Consider the following 19,610-nt stretch of genomic DNA (forward strand, 5'->3'; position numbering starts at 1 on the left):
AAACAATATAAAAACAAAACAAATTGTAATGGCTTCATTGACTCTTTGAATTTCAGTGAGTTGTGCATTAATAAATATAGACCCTAATATTTTTTTGAAAAATAAGAGAAATTTTAGAATTTTCATATCGGATTCAATGAAATTTTCAGCGCTATGCTTGTTTTATTTTTATCTATTGATTCGTATCAACATTTCCTGAGATGGACTTGACCTTTAAATTGTAATACCCGGGGGGGGGGCACAGCCGTCCCGTGTCCCCCTTTTCAAAACCACAATTAAAATTTGTAATGTAAAAATACCGTTACAGAAGTGTGCCCCCCCCCTTCACCATCTTCGAAAGTGAAGACCTTTTTTCTTTCTTTCTTTTTTGCTTGTCAAATTTTTCCTCGGGGATAATATGTCCGCTATCGAAAACTCCAGGATCCGCCCCTGGTAGTACCATGCACTGTGAAAGAAGATGAGATAATTAAGAAAAAATCTAATTCACAATACTAATATTTTGCACCCCAATACGACACAGCCCCGATATGATGTTGACGCCCTCTACGTCTCGTCTGCTTGTAGAGCTAGTTAACAATTCGTTGATTTCTATGCCGATGTCTTGCTGTGCTACGGCTCTTTACCCGGTGATTTTGACTGGAATCATTAGATTTTCGTGAGTATTTTGGGTATAATTTGTGTTTTTGTTCTACATTATAATGTCCTTAGTATTATGTTTGTATCTCGATAGAATCGCTATTTTCTATTTTCCATAATTAAACTTTCTCCGCCGTCGGACCGACCAGGATTGGTCGCTGCACCTGACCTGTCGGAAACACCGTCTAAGCCGAACCTCCCCGTCACCACACCCACTCAGCTCACTCTGGAGTCCATAGCACGGCGTTGCGGATGCAAAGATTTTCTCTCGAGTCGGTGTTTGTGTGTTAAGTCAAGTGTATGTGTGTTAAGTCAAGTGTATGTAATTTATCCACAACTCACACCCTACCAAAAAGATCTTTCAAATATCATTGTAACTATAATATGATGGGGTGTCCAAACTTCGCGCACTTTTCAAAAATATTCATCAGGCTTAATTTTGTTCACAAAATGTTCATAATTTATACAAAACCAATTCAAGAAACAGTTACCACATTGACGGCAAGATCATAAACTATAAAATCATGGACTCATGATCTTGTTGATTTCTTCAAAACGGGCACCAGCGGTGACAAATTTGCCGATCTTTTGCCAATATTTTCATGAATACTGAACTCATCCTAAAGAAACTTTCACCAAAGGGTAATTTTAGGTCGCTTTTCACGTTAATGATATCAGATTTTAAGGATATTGGCTAGTTTTTGAGATAATGACCGTCCGCGAAGTATGGACACGCGCGAAGTTTGGACTCACTGCCATACAATAAAGCACTGTCACTGGTCGCTAAAAATTAAGATTTCTGCATGTTTTTTTTGTTCAGAGTTTCAGAACGTTCCTAACTTCCTGCAATTGAATTTGCAAATTTTAATCGTAACTTCCGTAACTCATAAGTCTATGTTCAAAATGACCCATCAAAAAAAGGCGTCTCATGACTCTAGTAATGAGAAACGTTAGATTCTAGATCTAGCCTACTGAATTTTTACAGATATCAAATTGATGGCATGATTTCTAGCCGTAGCGAGATCTAATTTAGGGGCACTTATATTACATGTGGTCATGCGTCATGAGCTCGCCCCCCAAAAAGGGTGGTGCTGTTACACACTTTGGCTTCGTGCTATAGTAATTCTTAATTATTTTCAAAACCATAGAGGCTATTCCAACAAATTTAGTATCATTTTAAAGCTGAATTAATAAGGCAATAGCCTGGAAAGTTTCATTGCTGTAGACTTTATAGAACTTGAGTTATAGCTCTCAAAAGTCAGGACACCAGAGGTGATGAGGGGTGGTGCCGGAAGCGGCGCCGCCTGTACAAAGTCAATGGGAAAACGCAATTTTTGGTGCAATTTTTAGGAAAACATCAATATTTTTGTCAAAACTTGGCCTAAACCTACAAACTTGGTATCAAATTAAAGCTAACATACTCTACTTTACTGTCTAATGATTGAAAAGTAGGTTTGGCCATGTCATAGACCTGTGTGATAAGGTTGAAACATAAAAATCTGATAAATTTGCAATGTCTTAATTTTGACATTTCTTCCAGATTGACACATATTTGAATGACAGTTAATGTTAGTACTAAAAGTTAACAATAACTAAACTTGCATCAATTACAAAAAAAAACTTCCTACATTTCTGAGGGGATGAAAATACTGCTCAGTATTAAGGCAAATCATCCAAATTATTAACTGACAAAGGTCAATGACCTTCAAACATCCAGAAAATGTGTTACGAATTTTAGAAGGTTTAGCATTGTTTTCTTAAAAGCACCAAGTTTGTACATCTTCACTAAATACACACACTGACATTAAACAATAAGTGTCTGTGTGAAATGGTCAAATGGACATAACCTACCTCAAATGCTATCATACCAAAGGACTGCATACTATATTTTGGCTTTGAACTCATCAAAACCCGCCATGGCTTTAAACTATCAAACACAGACTATGTGGATATGTGTGCAATTGCACTTTAGAAACTTCTTTCATGAAGCTGCAGTAGTCATATAAATTTATGTATGTTTGTACATACAGCATCTGCAAACTTGTTTCAGTCTTTACTCCTGAACCTATAGACATTGTCTCTTGCATGTCATCATCACTTGGCAGATCATTGTAATAAGAGCCTCGGTAAGCAAATTGTGTAACTTACATTTCAATTGTTACTTTTCCTTTGAATTGTTTATGTACCTACATGTACCATCAATTCCTTTTAAAATGTTAATAACTTATAAATTCTGATGTACAAGGCAAAGAAAACCCAACAAATGTTAGTATTGCAAGCATTTTAACACCTGATATATAGTATACAATTCCTGAAACGCATGTTTTTTTTGGCTTAAGTCGGGGTCAATTTTCAGATCATTAATTGAACATGAACCCTACAAAATTATATATTGTTAGAAAGGTCAGAATGTGTTCTGTCATAATATAGCATTATTTTGGTCATAGGGGGACTACTCAAAATTTTATGACAAAAACCATGAGATTAAAAAAATACCAGAATTTCCCTATTCAAGTCCATGTAAAACTGTTGCCTTACACCTACAGTGTAATGCTATTTTTTAGTGTAGATTTGGATTCCTTGTGCAATTTCCTTTCAGAAAATGTATACTTTTGCTATCATAGGGTGTATACTTTGTCAGATAAATGTTTTTCAAGTTGAAAGTGCACCACGAAAGCAAATTAGACATTGAAAAATGAAAATAATTTGCGATTATTACTTTCCACCAATAGAGGGCGTACACAAAAATATGCCCAAAATTCAAGTTTTTGAGCGCTCTGGTGAATACAAAAATTATTCCCAAGTTACTAATGAAAATAATTGCAACTGTATGGAAATTAGTAATTTGGGTCAAAAAAGTGATATTTCAATGAATTTTTAAAGTGTGTGCTATGTACAGCATTCATTGGCATACCATAGTCCAACCTGTAGATTCCCCACAGGCAGGATGGTTGCAGTCACTCATTCAATGAACAAGGTTATAACCTTGTTCTCAGTTATATCTCCATGTGTGGCAAATTAAGGGTGGCAATGTTTGGCTTATTTTCTCTTTTTCTTTGGGGCAAATGCTTAATTTTTTTACACTGACAGTTTCCATTACACCTATTATTCATATAACTTGGCTCTTATTTAAATTTGATTTTTAAATCATTTTTTTCTTAATTAAAAATAGAGATTAAAAAATGAAAATTTTCTTGCCATATTTACTTTCCACCAATAGAGGGCGTACACAAAAATATGCCCAAAATTCAAGTTTTTGAGTGCTCTGGTGAATACAAAAATTATTCCCAAGTTACTAATGAAAAATAAATTGCAACTGTATGGAAATTAGTAATTTTGGTCAAAAAAGTGATATTTCAATGAATTTTTAAAGTGTGTGCTATGTACATCATTGGCATACCATAGACATAGTCCAATCTGTAGATTCCCCACAGGCAGGATGGTTGCAGTGAACAAGTGCTTAGGGGCAGGGTGCTTGCTCACTGCAACCATCCTACCTGTGGCGGGTATGCCAATGCTGTAAGTACACAGCACACACTTTAAAAAATTATTGAAATATCACTTTTGTGACCAAAGATACTAATTTTCATACAGTTGCAATTTATTTTTCATTATTAGATCTACATGTAACTTGGGAATAATTTTTTTGTTCACCACAGCGCTCAAAAACTTGAATCTTGGGCTTATTTTTGTGTACACCCTCTATTGGTGGAAAGAAATATGACAAGAACATTGTCATTTTTCAATAACTATTTTTAATTAAGAAAAAATAATTTAAAGAATCAAATTTACTCAAGAGCCAAGTTATATGATGAATAGCTGTAATGAAAACTGACAGAGTTAAAAAATCAAGCATTTGTCCCAAAGAAAAAAAGAAAATGTATGTACAAGTACAAGCCAAACATTGCCAACCTTATTTTGCCATACAAGGAGTAACAGAGAACAAGATTATATCATAACCTTGTTCATTGAATGAGGAATCTAGGACTAGGCGGGATCTAGGACTAGGCGGCCTCTAGGCCTTTATTCGAAATGGGGTCTGAGCGTAATGCAGGAGGGGGAGTGGCTGCTGCAACTGCCAGGTTGCATTTTTATATCGCGGTGCGGTTCAATTCAGCGGCGCTCGCACGCATCAATTGACTTGAATGCGCGATGCGGTATAACGAACAAAGGGCAGGGGCTGTCGAATTCCGGCTGCAAAACGTGGCAATATATTTCAAGGTTTTATGAAATATTGAAACAGAAGGTGAAAATAAACATGTTGAGAAAAGACATATGAGCAAAAATTTTGCAGGAAAGCCTTGTGCATTTATTTTGTCATTGGGTGATAGAAACAGGTTTATGCCATGATCACATTTGTTCTACGGCGGCCGTACGGCGAGTCGAATACAGCCGTTTCAACATTTTTGTCCAACTACATATAGGTGGTTTTATTTGAATCAAAATTGATAAAACGGCTGTTTTCGACTCGCCGTACGGCCGCCAGAGAACAAATGTGACCATGGTGTTACTTGTTTTTATTAAAAAAATTGTTAGTCTAGTCCTAGATCAAAGTTAGAGTACTAGTGCACACACACCAGTAGAGGAGCTAGTGGGTGTTTTATAAAGCTGTTTGTAAATTTAGATTGACCTTAAGAATGACTGGTGATTCCGGGGGGGGGGGGCACTTGACAGCGAATGTGCCGCGGGCAAGACAAAAAAAAACGGGCTTTGGAACGGGCTATTAAAAAGGAGGGTTCTCAGAACTGCAAATGTTCGCCTGCGTGTGAGTGCGTATGCATCCCTATGAAATTGGCATACATGCATGCAGCTAGCCCAGCGGCACGGGTGCCAGGTGCACTTGTGCAGAGGCGATGGTCGGACATCGCTCTGCAGGCCGCTTTTCAGCAAACACATAGCTCATTGGGATGAATCATAGCGACCAGAACGGTGTAACAAAAATTATGCAAAGCTTTGGGATGGATTTCTTTTTTCTCACTAGGAACAAAGTGCCATGCTTTGGAATGGCTTTGTTTGTTCTTTTTCTTCCAAATAAGATAAAAATGCTATGCCTTGGAATGGAAATTTGAGTGTAGCAATGTAAAAATAGGGTTCCTCTCCGTGATACATATTCACCACGGATTATATACTTTTGGTGACTTTTTATACACAATTTTTAGCATGTACCACAAGAAATGATCACCAGTTCTTAAAGTCGATCTTCTTATGAACAGTTTTATGAAACGACCTCCTGGTTCAGAAAGTGAATGGAAGCGTTAAGAGACAAACTTGTCCACAAGAAAGGATCACCAGTTGTTCTTTAATTCCCTCTTCTTACAAACAGCTTCAATGAAATAGCTCCCCCCTCCATGTTTCAGAAAGTGAATGAAAGCATTAAGAGACAAACTTTTGTCTAAAAAGAAATCTTAAGAATCAAAGTGTTTTCTCTCTCCCCTGACTTTACACAGCTGAAATCCATCTGTTTGGAGGAATAGTACATTTTTTTTACTTAAATATATACATGTACTTTCTCCTCATGAGTGAAGTAAGACAAAGTCCAGCAGAACAACCAACGAAACAGAGACGGAAGCTTTTGGTCTAACCCGACTTTTTGCTATTTTCTTTCTTTTCTTCCAGATTTTACCTGTAACCCTTGACCCGAATTTGCTTTGATTTGAATAATCGAAAATGGGGTCAAAATATGACAAGGAACCTTGTTGTGGGATCTCACTGCTCAAGTATGTTCTCTTCATCTTCAATTTCTTCCTATTGGTAAGTCATCGCCATGGAAACTGGTTGTTTGATTATTTTCATTATTATTTTTCTGAGCAACAAATTGAAAGAAAGAATGATGATACTTGTAGTATTGCTCTGGTCAGGTGTATGATTCTCTGGTGTGTTGTGCAGTGTGTAATTTCCATTGAGTTAGACCTCCACTATGCGTGGATGATGGTGATGGTGGTGCTGATGATGATTATGAAGATGATGATGGTGATGAATATGAGGAAGATGATTGTGTAATTGGTGATGAAGATAATGTTTGTGGATGATGGAGAAAATGATGAAGATGGTGATGATAAAAAGAAGATTACGATTGTGGCGCTGCCAACGCTGATGGTTGTGATGATGATGATGGTGATGGTGATGATGATGGTGAAGATAAAGAAGATGTATGTAATAAATGTTTTGATGATGATAAGGATTATGATCAATGATGATGATGATGATTATGGTGATGATGATGAAGATGATGATGATGATGATGAGGATGGTGGTGATGATGGTGATGATGATGATGATGAAGAAGAAGATTATAATGTTGGCCATGAAAATGGTGAAGATGATGGCAATGATGATGATGTTGAAGATAGAATACAGAGAAGATAATGAAGATTGTGATGTTGATGATGGTAATGATGGTGATGATGATGATAATGATGTTGATGATGATGATGTTGATGGTGATAATGATGGTGATGATGATTAGGATGCTGCTGCTGCTGATTATGATGATGGTAATGATGATGGTGGTAGTTATGGTGATAATGATGAAGATGATGATGATGATGAAGAGGAGGTTGAGGATAATGATGGTGATGATGATGATGACGATTATGATGAATGATGAAGAAGATGATGATGATGATGATGAAGATGATGATGGTGGTGGTGATGATGGTGATGATGATGATGATGATGATGATAATGACGATGATGATGATGATGGTAATGATGAAGATGATGATGACAATGAACATGATGATGATGGAGATCCCATGCTGGTGGTGATGTTGACAAGAACCTCTGCAGGGCCTTTTTTCAGGTTTGATACATGCAATCATGAATACATTTAAATCTGTCTATATTTTTTTAAATTAGAGCCTACATGTATGCATGAGGCAATAATGTGCAGTTTCGCCTTTTCTTTTATCCTCAGATCGAGGTACAGATACATGTATGTATTTATTCACATTTCACAATTACAAGCAATAAAAAATTAAAGTTCAATCCAAACAACATTTGCAGTTTTTGGGGAATATCACATTTATTCCAATTTCCAAATTTGCTTTTTTTAAAACACAAACTTTTGAAATAGACAGTCAAAGTGAGCTGGAAATAAACCCATAAAGAATTTGCATGATATTAATTATTATTACCTTTGAATATCCTTTTTATATAATTTCAATAAATAATAAAAAAGAGTAAAAAAAAATTACAAAAAAATTATTATCATGGCTGGAATTTCGCACATTATACCCTATAATACGCATCCTTTTTTTTAATGAAAGTACATGTAATAACCTTGACAACAATATTTTCTGAAAGAAGCAAGCACGTAACACATGTACAGTGCAGTAAGAAATGAAAATAATAATTATTGCTTGTTCATATGCCTACATGAACAAGTATTTAAACATGAAATGTTTGAAATACAAATTGTGTAGTGTACATCAGGTTGAAAAACCCCATAGGGACTCACTGAAAATACCAAGAGGCTATGATCACATCTTGAAAATGAAACCTGTGCTGTGCACTGGTAGTCCCCTGTATTTGCATGGAGATGCCAACTCAACCAACTCGACGGTCCATGGTATTTGTGTTGCAGTGAGTCATGACTGTAGTGTAAATTGGAGAATGATTGGTCCAGTGGCCAAGCATTGCAATGATAATGAGGTCATCTCGGGACAATGCATTGTCATACATGTACCCCAGTGAGCCGAAAATGTCAAGGGCGTGTTTGTTTAATCTGTAACATAATCTGTAGCATACATGAAGTAACATGATCTTACACCTGTAAAATTTAGACCTGCACAAAAATGTAGATGTACATAATGCGAATATGCTATGTCGTTCTCAATGTATGTGCATGTGATGATTTGTTTTACCAATAAATACAAATTTACATTTTTTTTTTCTTAGAACTCTTTCCTAGGGAGATGGTATGAAATGCATAGCTCCCTGAAATTTGTGAAATATAGCAATGAAAATTTATTGGGGCATAAAGAGAAATGAAAGCTTAACTAAAAAGACTACATGTATTTTCAATCAAGGACTGCTTTTTCGTGCAGTATGCCCATATGTCCTACAGTAAATCATTAAAATCAAGTGAAATGCCAAAGACATTGCGGAGGTTTTTCTTGTTTTTTGCATGTACAACATAATGTACTCCCAGTCAAGGATAAGTCCAGCTAATGAAATAATATTATTATTCGCTGCTAATTTAAATGTATATGTACTTGACTTGACCAAGATGATGTGACCATGCATGGTTGTGACACACTGCTGAATGCATCCCCTCTTAATGCATTTATGATTTAATCTTGGTGATATCACCATGCATGAGTATAAATACAGGACATGTATAGTAGTCTTGGAGGACAGGCAGTGTTAAGATTTTATTGTTCTACTTGTACATGCATACACATGTAGGCCTATGATGCAGGCCTTGATCATGTACTGATGTAAAAAACAAACAAATAAAAAAATATATATCTCATAATTAAGTACATATACATTTACTTTTGTCTAAGGAATTTACTGACATAGCAACAAAGTTTATTAATGCTCACTGATCTTTTTTTACACAAGCTGTTATCATATACACACCAATGCTACAGGACATGTACACCTGTACAGTCTTGGAGGACAGTCAGTGTTAAGATTTCATTGTACATATTTACATGTAGGCCTACATTTACATTTGAATACAGGCCTCAATCATGTACTGGTGTAAAAAAAAAAAAAAGAAATAAAATATATGTGTATCTCATAATTAAAGGGGAATCCAGCCTTGGCCATAAAATGTTGTGTTGGGAAGGAGAAAAATAAATTAAACAGAATGGTGAAAGTTTGAAAGAAATTGGACAAGCAATAAGAAAGTTATAGCTGCTTTAAAATTGAGATCACTAATACTATGTAGATTTCAAATTGGCAACTGGGTAAGTAAATAATGACAAGGGGCAAGGACAACTTTCCCATAGGCCATGTACTTTATTATCAGGGATTTGTGGTTTTCTCCTAAGTACCCATTCCCCTGGGGCAGTAATCTAAATATAACCCATGTAGTATATTGTTTTATGTCCTCATGAAAGAAAAATATAATTTGAAATAAAACTTTTGGGAAAAATGACATTTTAGCCATAATATGTATTGGAGTACATGGAAGAGTAGTCCTTGCCTTACATCACTATGACATCCCATATACGGCCAATTTGAAATTTCCATGGGTATAGTGATTACCAATATTTACAACTTTTAAAAATTCATATCTTTCTTTTTGTTTGTCCAATATTGTTCAAACTTTCACCTATCAACTTGTCTGATTTTTCTTTTCCTTATAAAAACAAGTTTTTATTTGGGTTGGATTCCCCTTTAAGTACATTTTACTATAATGTCTACAGAGTTTAATTCTCATTGATCCTATTTTACACTTGTATTAAGCTTTTATCATTATACACACCAATGCTTTAATAGCAAATACTGCATTTTGGAATGTAAGAAAGTATTAATTCACACTGTTCCCAGTCCAATTTCACACAAACTTCATATTGTCCTGCAGTATGTGATCTGATATGGGTCTGTTATTTTAGACTAGGCTGTGTATGTAGTTGGCCTGCATACCATAGATATTGAATGCCCAAATCAGGTGTGACATCAGTCATGTTATCTCACTTGGGAGCAGAGGGCTATTTTTGCCTGGCCAAGACAGGGACAAGGGTAAAATATGAATTATGATAATGACTGGGAAGTCCTTTGAAGCAAAGGTTTATTGATCCATTTTTATGCACCTTGTTGAAAAACTGCGTGCATGTTTATGAGAGCAACCTCACCCAGAAACTACTGTACATGTACATGTACATCACCTACAAGTAAAAAAAAAAGAATCACTTAAAAATGGTAAAATAATAAAGTAGAAATGCAGCTTTCTCCCCCTACTATGATACCAAGTTTAGAACTCAAGAAGGCCTACATGTAACATTATTATTTAAAATTCCATAGGAACAACAGATTTTTGTGTCATAGAAAGAAATTATGAAATTGTTTTGTGTGAAGAAGAAGGTCCAAAGACTAACCATGTACATGTAGGCCTACTTTACATGTAGTGTTTGTAGATTAACTACATGTAGCTTTGTAGTTGGTAATTTGGCTGGATTTCTTTTAAAAAGCTGAATTGTAGCCTGGTAGTGCCAATTACATGTATTATTAAATTCAAACAATATGAATAATATTTACATGGGGTTGTACATGTAGGTTATTTCACCTCAAAAAAACACCATACGCCCCTGAAAAATTGAAAAAGGTCCCTGGTTATAATAGAGTCCGATATACATGTAAATTTTGACAAAAATTAAAATTAGGCTGGTGGGCTGACAAAAATAGCCCCAGAATAAAATTCTTCTAAACTATTAAAGCTTGTGTATAGTTTTGGTAAGTTTTGGTAAATCCACCAAAATGCACCTATCACTATTTCAATTCATTGCTAGCTAATATGAATGGATATGCCCTATAACAGTTATGATGTGGAGGATATGAAATGAAAATGTGTTTTACAGGATAAATTTTGCGATTTTACATGGAAATTTAACTTGATCGGGTCACCCGATCAAATTAAAATATCTGTGTGTATTTGTCTTTCTATTAAATCCTATTCAAAATCATGGAATGGGCTGAAACTTTCAAGATATGTTCTTTGTCTGTAACTTTTGGATATCTAATCACTAAATTTATAAGTGCTTGAATGCCCATTTTTTAAATTTAAAACAAGCATCGCCGAGAGAGGGCGCTATATATCCCAAGATTTGAATATTTGAAATTTTCTCAGAGAAGTGCAATTGGAAAAATATCTAACGGTCTCTACGCTTCAGTAAGACTGTCATATTAGATGATATTCGATTATCAATCACATTAATGACCCTTTACCAAAGCTATACAAGATACAAAGCTGATTTAAATCATAAATATACTTCATATTCTATTTTGTGATGAAACAAACTAGATATATCTAGGAACTTTTTTGTTTTCCCACATTTGTGGAGCTGTCATGGTGTAGTAGTGATATTCAGTCACTTGACTCTTAAACCTACATGTAGCCTGGTTGAGTGTTCGAATCCCACCTGGCGCTAATGTCCTCATGCAAGGCACTCATCCATGTTTGTCACTCTCCACCTAGGTAATAAATGGGTACCCGGTAAGATGTGAATGTCAATGTGATTAGATTGGCACGTGTGCACTGATAAACGGTTGCATGGCCAGGATACTCCCCAGGGAGTGGAGATGGTGCACTTTATGGCCCGTATTCTGAAGACGGGTTTAATTTCAATTCTGGTTTAAAGTTGTGGTTTACATGTAACTATGGATAGCCAATCTTTATACAGTTGAAATTAATTGCATAGTACATGTAGCTCATTTTGTCACTCAAATAATTCTTTAATAACTGTTTCGGAAGGATAAATAAGATAGCTTTCTTTTCCGTTCACAAGTTACACGTAGGAAAGAGTTCAGTAAGCATAAGAAGCATACAATGTAAGGAAATGTGACATTTTTTGGCTTTCCATAATCTAGGGTTAGACCATGGTCTAAAGTTAAACCTAACTTCAGAATACTGGCCTAAGTGTGGAACAATGATGGATCCTATGACCACCAGGGTAATAACAATTACAATGCTTTAAAACAATGTATGAAGCGCTGAGACATATGAAGTGCTATAATGATGAAACTATTATTATTTTTATTATTTACATGCATTATGCAGATAGGTGGAGCGGGCGTATTAGGCGTTGGAATCTGGACGGTCATATCAAAGTTTGATTACACGGAGGTCCTATGCTCGCACGCCTACATCATCTCGACATACGCACTCATCATATCAGGGGGCGTGGTCATCATCGTCGCGGCGACGGGTTGCTATGGTGCCGTGCAGGAGGTCAAGGGTTGTCTGTTGCTGGTAAGGTTTATATGCATTTTATAACCCCAGTGTACATGTATTTCACTCTTTCTGCTTGGCACGTTTCTCTCAATGATAGTACATTGGTGGGGGGGGGGGGGAGGGGGGGGGGGGTTGTACATGTATTTCTTATGCTTGTGAATTCATTCTCTTGAAATTAATATGCTTTTCACATGTAAATTGAAATACATGAAGCAGATGTAGAGTTGTGCTCAAAAAGTTTAGCGAACCTCTCCACAAAATGCACTCCTTCATGCTGAGTGTTGAATTAAGACAACAACATTGCAATGTTCGTAAAGCTTGTAGAAATGAACTTTAATGAATTACATGTTTTTATCACCTTACTTCACAATTCAATATCTAAAACATGGCAGAACTTGAAAGTTAATGTGCTCATTTTCTGGTGGGGTTTACAAGTTTTGAACACCACTGTATTTTGAGTGTACATGTACTACTATAAATGAATTGAACATACATGCATGTATGGGGACATGTACAGGGTTGTGTGCCCGGGGGGGGGGGGGGGGGGGCACTTCCATTCATGAGTGGATACCATGCGCGACCATGGGGTCTCAAAAAGCACCCTAATCACGTAATTTCCATATTCTGAAAATGCACCCCTTAACAAGTATTGGCGTGTGAAACCCTACCCTTAACAAGTATTGGAAACAAAACGATACTCTTGGCAAATATTCCCTGAAATGAACCCCTAAACAAGTACAGGGATGTTTTATTGTTACGGGTCCTTCGGTTGTCGGCTTTACCTTATTTGGTTTAGTACGACCCCACCTTCTACACCTCGCTCAAATAGGACTCTAAACCCCTCTAGTCTAAACACGTAGCCTTTGGGGCAAAACTCGCAAAAGGACATCCTTTATAAAACATTTTAATTTTGTTTCATCATCCCCGCCACTAATTCGACCCTAAACACGTAATTTTCCAAGCGAAATAGATACCCTTTTTTCATTATTTTTGTGTTTTTGACACCCTTATCACGTTACGTACGTAACGTGCCCTATCGTGAAAAGGACATCCTTTTTACGTGTTTTTTTGGTCGCGCATGGTATCCACTCGTCAATGTAAGTGGCCCCCCCCCCCTTCGGAGTTGTGTGAGATTTGACTATCCTACATTGTACATATTCTAATAGGCCAATGGAATCTGTATTAAGATATTAAAATCTGAGTTCAGAATATGAGCATTGATGTGGCACCAGTGGCGCATGTCGTGAACCTTGTCTGTAGACGGTACATGAGATACACAGGAAAGGGTGGGGATTTTTTTCACCAAGAAGGCTGCCATTTGTTTTCTTTAAGCCTAGACATACATGTACATGGGCTGTACCGGTGCACAATACATTCCACATGTATTACATGTATGTAGTGTCTCAATTTTTAAGTTGTGTGATAATTTCATCACTTTATTACTTTCACTTTCGCTCTGTCTTTCTTTCATTTCCACTCTGTCTTATAATGAATAGCCAAAAATTACAAGAAAAAAGATTAATGGTCTCGAGTCTAGGGAATAATTTTGCTTTAGAAATTTGAATAGCATTTTTGGCTATAAGACAAAAGCCCTCAACTAAGAAATGTACAGTTCTATGTAAAAACATGCTATACGAAAGACTTTATGCATAGCAGTCTTTAAAGAATGAGGAGCAAATTGTGATGCGATACCAGGAAAATTGTCTTCTGATGCATTTGCATTGCTTAAGTAATGTACAGACTTATGTAAAAATATGCTATACAAAAGACTTTATGCATACACGTACAGGTACATGTAGCAGTCTTTCAAAAATGTGGAGCAAATTGCGATGCGATACCAGGAAAATTATTCCCTGATCTCACTTACACTGTACACTGTATGTCTTTGCATTGCTCGTTTCATCTTCATGAACTTACAGGTACATGTATTGTTTAACTTTGTGAGCAGCCAATTTAAAAAAATTATCAAACCAAGATGAAACATGTGTACAAGTGCATGTATAAGAACTAATAAACCCTGAAAACAACCATTATTGAGAATGAAAAGCTAAAACTACAAGGCAAACCCCGATTTTGTAAATAGGTGTCTTATAGACGCCTAAATAGTACACATAAGCCTATGGGATGAAATTAAGATGGTGTTACCGGTCACTTTATATTTCAATTTTTGAAGCACTAAATAATTATTTTCGAACACAATTTTTTCTGGGCTTCATTTTTGTTCATTGTTTATTTTTGTTTGTAATTAATATTGCCGATCATTCTTTATTTCTTAAATTTCAGTACTTCACATTGCTGCTGCTTCTGTGTCTGATTGAGCTAGGTGTAGGTGTCTTTGTCTATTATTACAGAGGAGAGGTATGTATTAAATCGGGAAGAGACCTCGAAGGAAGTAACGTTGCCATTTTTAGGGTCGCCATAGAAAGTGAAATTATTGAGAATTGAAAATGTTTTGTTACGAATTTTGAGGAAATTAAGAAAAAGAAAATTGCTTGCCCTGATCCTAAGTTTTCCTCTGGGGTTTCATTGTCCTTTAAACGTTGACAGTAGCATACACAGTATTTTTGTAACGGGGGGGGGGGGGGTTAAACTGCAAAAAATGTTTACAACCCCCTCCCTCCCTCCCTCCCCCCCCCCCAAAAAAAAGTCTTCCTCACCAATTTTAGGTCATTTCCTACCAAAGAAGAATTGACAAGCAAAAAAAAGAAAAAAATTGGTATCAAAATATTTTAAGGGGGGGGGGGGGTTCAGCCCTGTAACCATCCCCTGCATATGCTAATGAACTTGGAGGAAAATGACTAATTCCTCCTAATTGATAATAAATTTGGTGCACTATGCAATTGATCATGTACAGTATATATTGATCGTTTGTGTTTTTAATTGTCAGTAATTGTAAAGTAAACTCACATTGTTATCTATCAATTTGAATTTAAATTGACTTGAGTAAATAACTTTACCAATATCTGTTGTTGAGGTTTTGATTAGCCAGTTCTTGTTGCCTGTACATGTGTGTAATAATGATTTTCGCTGTCCTTTTTCTCTCGCCTTTTCTTCCTTTGTTATGCAGCTACAAGTTGAACTTGAGAAGTGCATGAACAGTTCGATGACCAAGAACTATGGACTAGATGGTAACAGCGCTTACACTGCAACGGTAGATGATTTACAGAATAGTGTAAGTATGGGATCCATGCATGCTTGGTCTGTACAGACTTGATCTTTTGTCCGTTTGGGCTGTGTCCTAGTCTAAGAATTATGAAGCAGGACCCCGTCTTACAAAGAGTTGCGGTTGATCCAATCAATCATAATTCTATGGAAATCCATCAGTGTCATAATTTTTTGACAGGAAATGTGCAAAAGGTCCTGTGTAAACAAAGGAGAACACACTGAACTGTCAAGAAATCAATGAATTTATGAATAGAAAATTTGTTGAGCAAACATGCATTTTATGTGTTGACTTTGCTGGCTTTCCATAAGTGCGATTGATTGGATCAATCGTAACTCTTTGTAAGGCGAGGCCTAGCAATGTACTGCAATGGTTTATGATTTGCAGATGAGTTTAAGTAATAAATCTATCTGTGCTTGGTAGTAGCAGAAGAGGGCTTCCCTGCAGAATGCTGGAAGATAGCACTAGTGATAGATTCTGTTTGAGGTTCCTGCCTAAAGATGCACAAACTTTTTCTCAGGTTCAGTAAAATTGTAATAATGTCCTAATTTAAGACCATTATGATATCATCTGTATCTGCTTTGCACTTCATATGAAAATGTGGAAGTCGATCAAATTATCATGGCTTGAATAGTTTATGAAATGAAGTCAAAATATATTCAAGCCATGATAATTTGATAGGACTGCCTTATAGAAGACTTTGTTGTTACATCAGCATTTTTGAAATCTAGACTATTTGTTTCCTTGTTTCAGTTCAACTGCTGTGGTGCTGCTAGCTTTGAAGACTGGACCAAGAGCGAGTGGAAGGTCAGCGGGTTAGCAGGGAATCGTAGCGTCCCGGAGAGCTGCTGTAAAACCATAAGTCCCTACTGCTCTGTCAGGACACATCCTTCAAATATATACCATCGGGTAAGTCTATGTGTGGGACTGCATATGAAGATAGATAGGGGTGAAATTTAATGGAAGGTGAATGATTTGCAGGGAATGGTAGCATCCCTGACAGCCGCTGCAAAGTCATATGTCTCTGCCTCACCGTCGGAACAAATCCTTCAAATAATTACTAATGGGTAAATTCATATGAATTTTATGGGTTTATGACATTACATGTTCGGGTATTCAGTTGTGGCACCAGCTGTAAAGATCATGATACGGCAATACATCATTCCTGATGAATAATTGTCAAGCAACGTTCGGAACTCCTTTTTTTCAGCCAAGACTCAAAGAAGGGACAGGGTGGAATAAAATATTGGTTTAATAGTGCTGGCATTTTTGTTAATCCTCTCCCTGGGATCGTGATGAGATGGATTGGAATAATTGATTTGTTTCTTTATAGGATGACCTTTGACCTTCATGTTACACAGTTGTGTAGTTGGTCTGTAGCTTATCGTTGAAGATCATTTCATCATAATTGGTGCTGTGCTTAATGACCTTTGACCTTAATACGCCCTTTGACCTTGATTTTTACAGGCTTGTGTCGTTGGTCTGTTACTGGTCATTGAAGATAATTTTATCATAATTGTTGCTGTGCTTAATGACCTTTGACCTTTATATGACCTTTGACCTTTATCTTACAGGGTTGTGTAGTTGGCCTGTCATTGATTGTTGAAGATCATCTTATCATAATAGGTGCTGTTAGCTTAGCCATAGCGGGTGCTGAGGTAAGTTCACTCAAGAATTTATTTTATTGTTTTATAAATGGCAATATGCTAAACTTAATACGCTAAACTTTAAAATTTTTTGTGACATACCTGGGGGGTGTTTCACAAAGATTTAAGTATGACTTAGGTCGCACTTAAATGTCGACGTGTACATGATATGCAATGCGCAATCTTATTGATCAATACGCAGTAGTGCGCGTCCTCATGGCATGATCTGACCAATGCTGTCATGCCTTTTATACTGCGCGCAACTAGACATTTAAGTGCGACTCAAAGTCATACTTAAATCTTTGTGAAACACCCCCCAGAACTAAAAAAATCTACCAATAACCATGTTATGCCCAAACAATGGACATATTCTAATGTGTTTCCCCCATCCCGTTGAGATGACACTACAGCCTTTGCAGACAGCTTTATGAAACAATATTTTTATACCATTGAAATTTTAATCACCACTTTCATAAAAACATTCATAGAAGCATTTGTAAAAACATACAAACCAAGAAATGTTGAGTACTTGATAAAAAACAAATTATTGCATAACTAAGCACATTTACAAGAATAGGGGAAAGATCATTGAGAAGTTACTAAGAACTTGTGAATTGATGATCCTGAACATGGGCGGAAATCCCAGGGGGGGGGGGGACGCGCCCCCTATCCAAAATAGTAGGGAGGACACAATATCAAATGTCCCCCCCTACTATTTTTGGTCTTTTATGATGGAAAGAAATACATCATTCAAAATCGAAAATAAAATAATGTATTTTGGACGAGATGACCTTACTTTTTAGGTTATTACCTTTTTTTTCCTTGTCAAATTTATTTTGGTTGAAATGAATTTACATTTGTGGTGATAACCATTTTTTTCTTTTATTTTTCTGCTTGTCAACTTCCAGCCCCTGGTTCCCCCTACCTTTTGGGAGAGACTTCCGCCCTTGATTCTGAAATTACACACTTATTCAAGTCGATCAATCAAGATAATAAAAACAAAAATAATAAGCCAGTTCACGGTTAGCTCATGATCAACTATTCTCAAATGACCTTTGTGATTTTTCATTAGGATAAGCACTATCATTTTCAAATGTAGATGTTGCGTAAGCCTTACCAGTAGAGTATTCAAATTCTAAGAACAAAAGGCATTGTATAGACCAGGTGACTAGAAAAGTAAATCGGGGATAAAGTTTGGAAATCTGTTTTATTGTCTGCCTTTGGTACGTTTGACTATTGTTTAGGCTTCTGTTAAATACCAGTGATTATGAAGGCTCTATTCATTCCTCTGAAAGGAATACATGAATAATCATCAAATCACCAATGCCTATGTCAGTGAATTTGAAAGCCACCTTCATGGTTTTCTCCAATGACCTTTTTCTGCTCGTGCGCAGTTTACAACCGTGAACAGGCTTATTTGGGGATTTAGTATAAACAAACAGAACATGAGTATACCAATAATCACTTGTGTATTATTTATCTTTTGATTATTTATTATTTCAGATCATGGGTCTCATCTTCTCTATGTGTCTTTACTGTCATCTCCGATATGAAGAACAGGAGCCCTACTGATGAATGATGCAACAGCTCATTATAATATATGCATAAATTTGCATATCTTATGCTAATGAGATAGAGATCATTCGTAAGACATCGATATTGTGCACTCTTTTTGCTGCACTTAAAAAATAGTAGATGGTGTGAAAATAATGAACATGATTTCAGAATTGTTAGGGGCACACGCAGATTCGGCCTTTTCTCCATATCTATCTATTTACAACTCATGCTTTTTTTAATAGAATGCCGGCAGTTTTGTATATTTTCAACGATAATTTGAAAAAAGTGACAAGTAATTTGTTCTTGATTACTTAGCGCAGAATTTAAAGGGGAAGTTCTTCCTGAAGAAAAGTTCATTTGAAAATAGCAGAAAAATAATAAAAATTATTGGTGAAGGTTTGAGGAAAATCCGTATAAGATTAAAAACTCAAGAGAATTTTTTTTTTTTGAATTGTGAGGCATATGGAGCAGCTTCTCCATATACCATGTAGTAAAAAAGGTCAATGAAATATTATCTTCTAAAAAAAAAGGGAAATGGTTTTTTATTGTACCTTCAATATATTAAAAGGCAAATTATTTCACACCCACTACAGAAAGAAAAGAAATGAACCATTAAAAATATTAATTTCAATGCATTTTGTATTAATATTAATAGTATAAATATTGCCCAATAAGTAATTACATAGCTTATGAGGCAGCTGCT

General features: G+C 36.1%; 1 protein-coding gene across 1 annotated transcript; it reads left to right on the top strand.

Annotated features, from left to right (window-relative positions):
• The first annotated feature begins 584 nt into the window (after positions 1-584).
• LOC121421421 (CD151 antigen-like) lies at positions 585-19,176 on the top strand. Its single transcript, XM_041616116.1, has 8 exons — positions 585-655; positions 6,253-6,387; positions 12,368-12,559; positions 14,825-14,899; positions 15,609-15,713; positions 16,458-16,613; positions 17,279-17,362; positions 18,854-19,176. Exons 2-8 carry the CDS (start codon positions 6,304-6,306, stop codon positions 18,920-18,922), a joined length of 765 nt encoding a protein of 254 aa, XP_041472050.1. The 5' UTR covers positions 585-655; positions 6,253-6,303; the 3' UTR covers positions 18,923-19,176.
• The last annotated feature ends 434 nt before the right edge of the window (positions 19,177-19,610 follow it).

Source organism: Lytechinus variegatus, chromosome 9, assembly GCF_018143015.1.
Source record: "Lytechinus variegatus isolate NC3 chromosome 9, Lvar_3.0, whole genome shotgun sequence".
NCBI classification, from domain to species: Eukaryota; Metazoa; Echinodermata; class Echinoidea; order Temnopleuroida; family Toxopneustidae; genus Lytechinus; species Lytechinus variegatus.

Bases quoted from the DNA above. Each gene is read 5' to 3' on its own strand.
- LOC121421421 (XM_041616116.1), top strand. From the start codon at position 6,304: ATGGGGTCAAAATATGACAAGGAACCTTGTTGTGGGATCTCACTGCTC. The intron at 16,614-17,278 runs GTAAGTCTATGT...TTTATCTTACAG, and splicing joins CTTCAAATATATACCATCGG to GGTTGTGTAGTTGGCCTGTC. The intron at 17,363-18,853 runs GTAAGTTCACTC...TTATTATTTCAG, and splicing joins TAGCCATAGCGGGTGCTGAG to ATCATGGGTCTCATCTTCTC.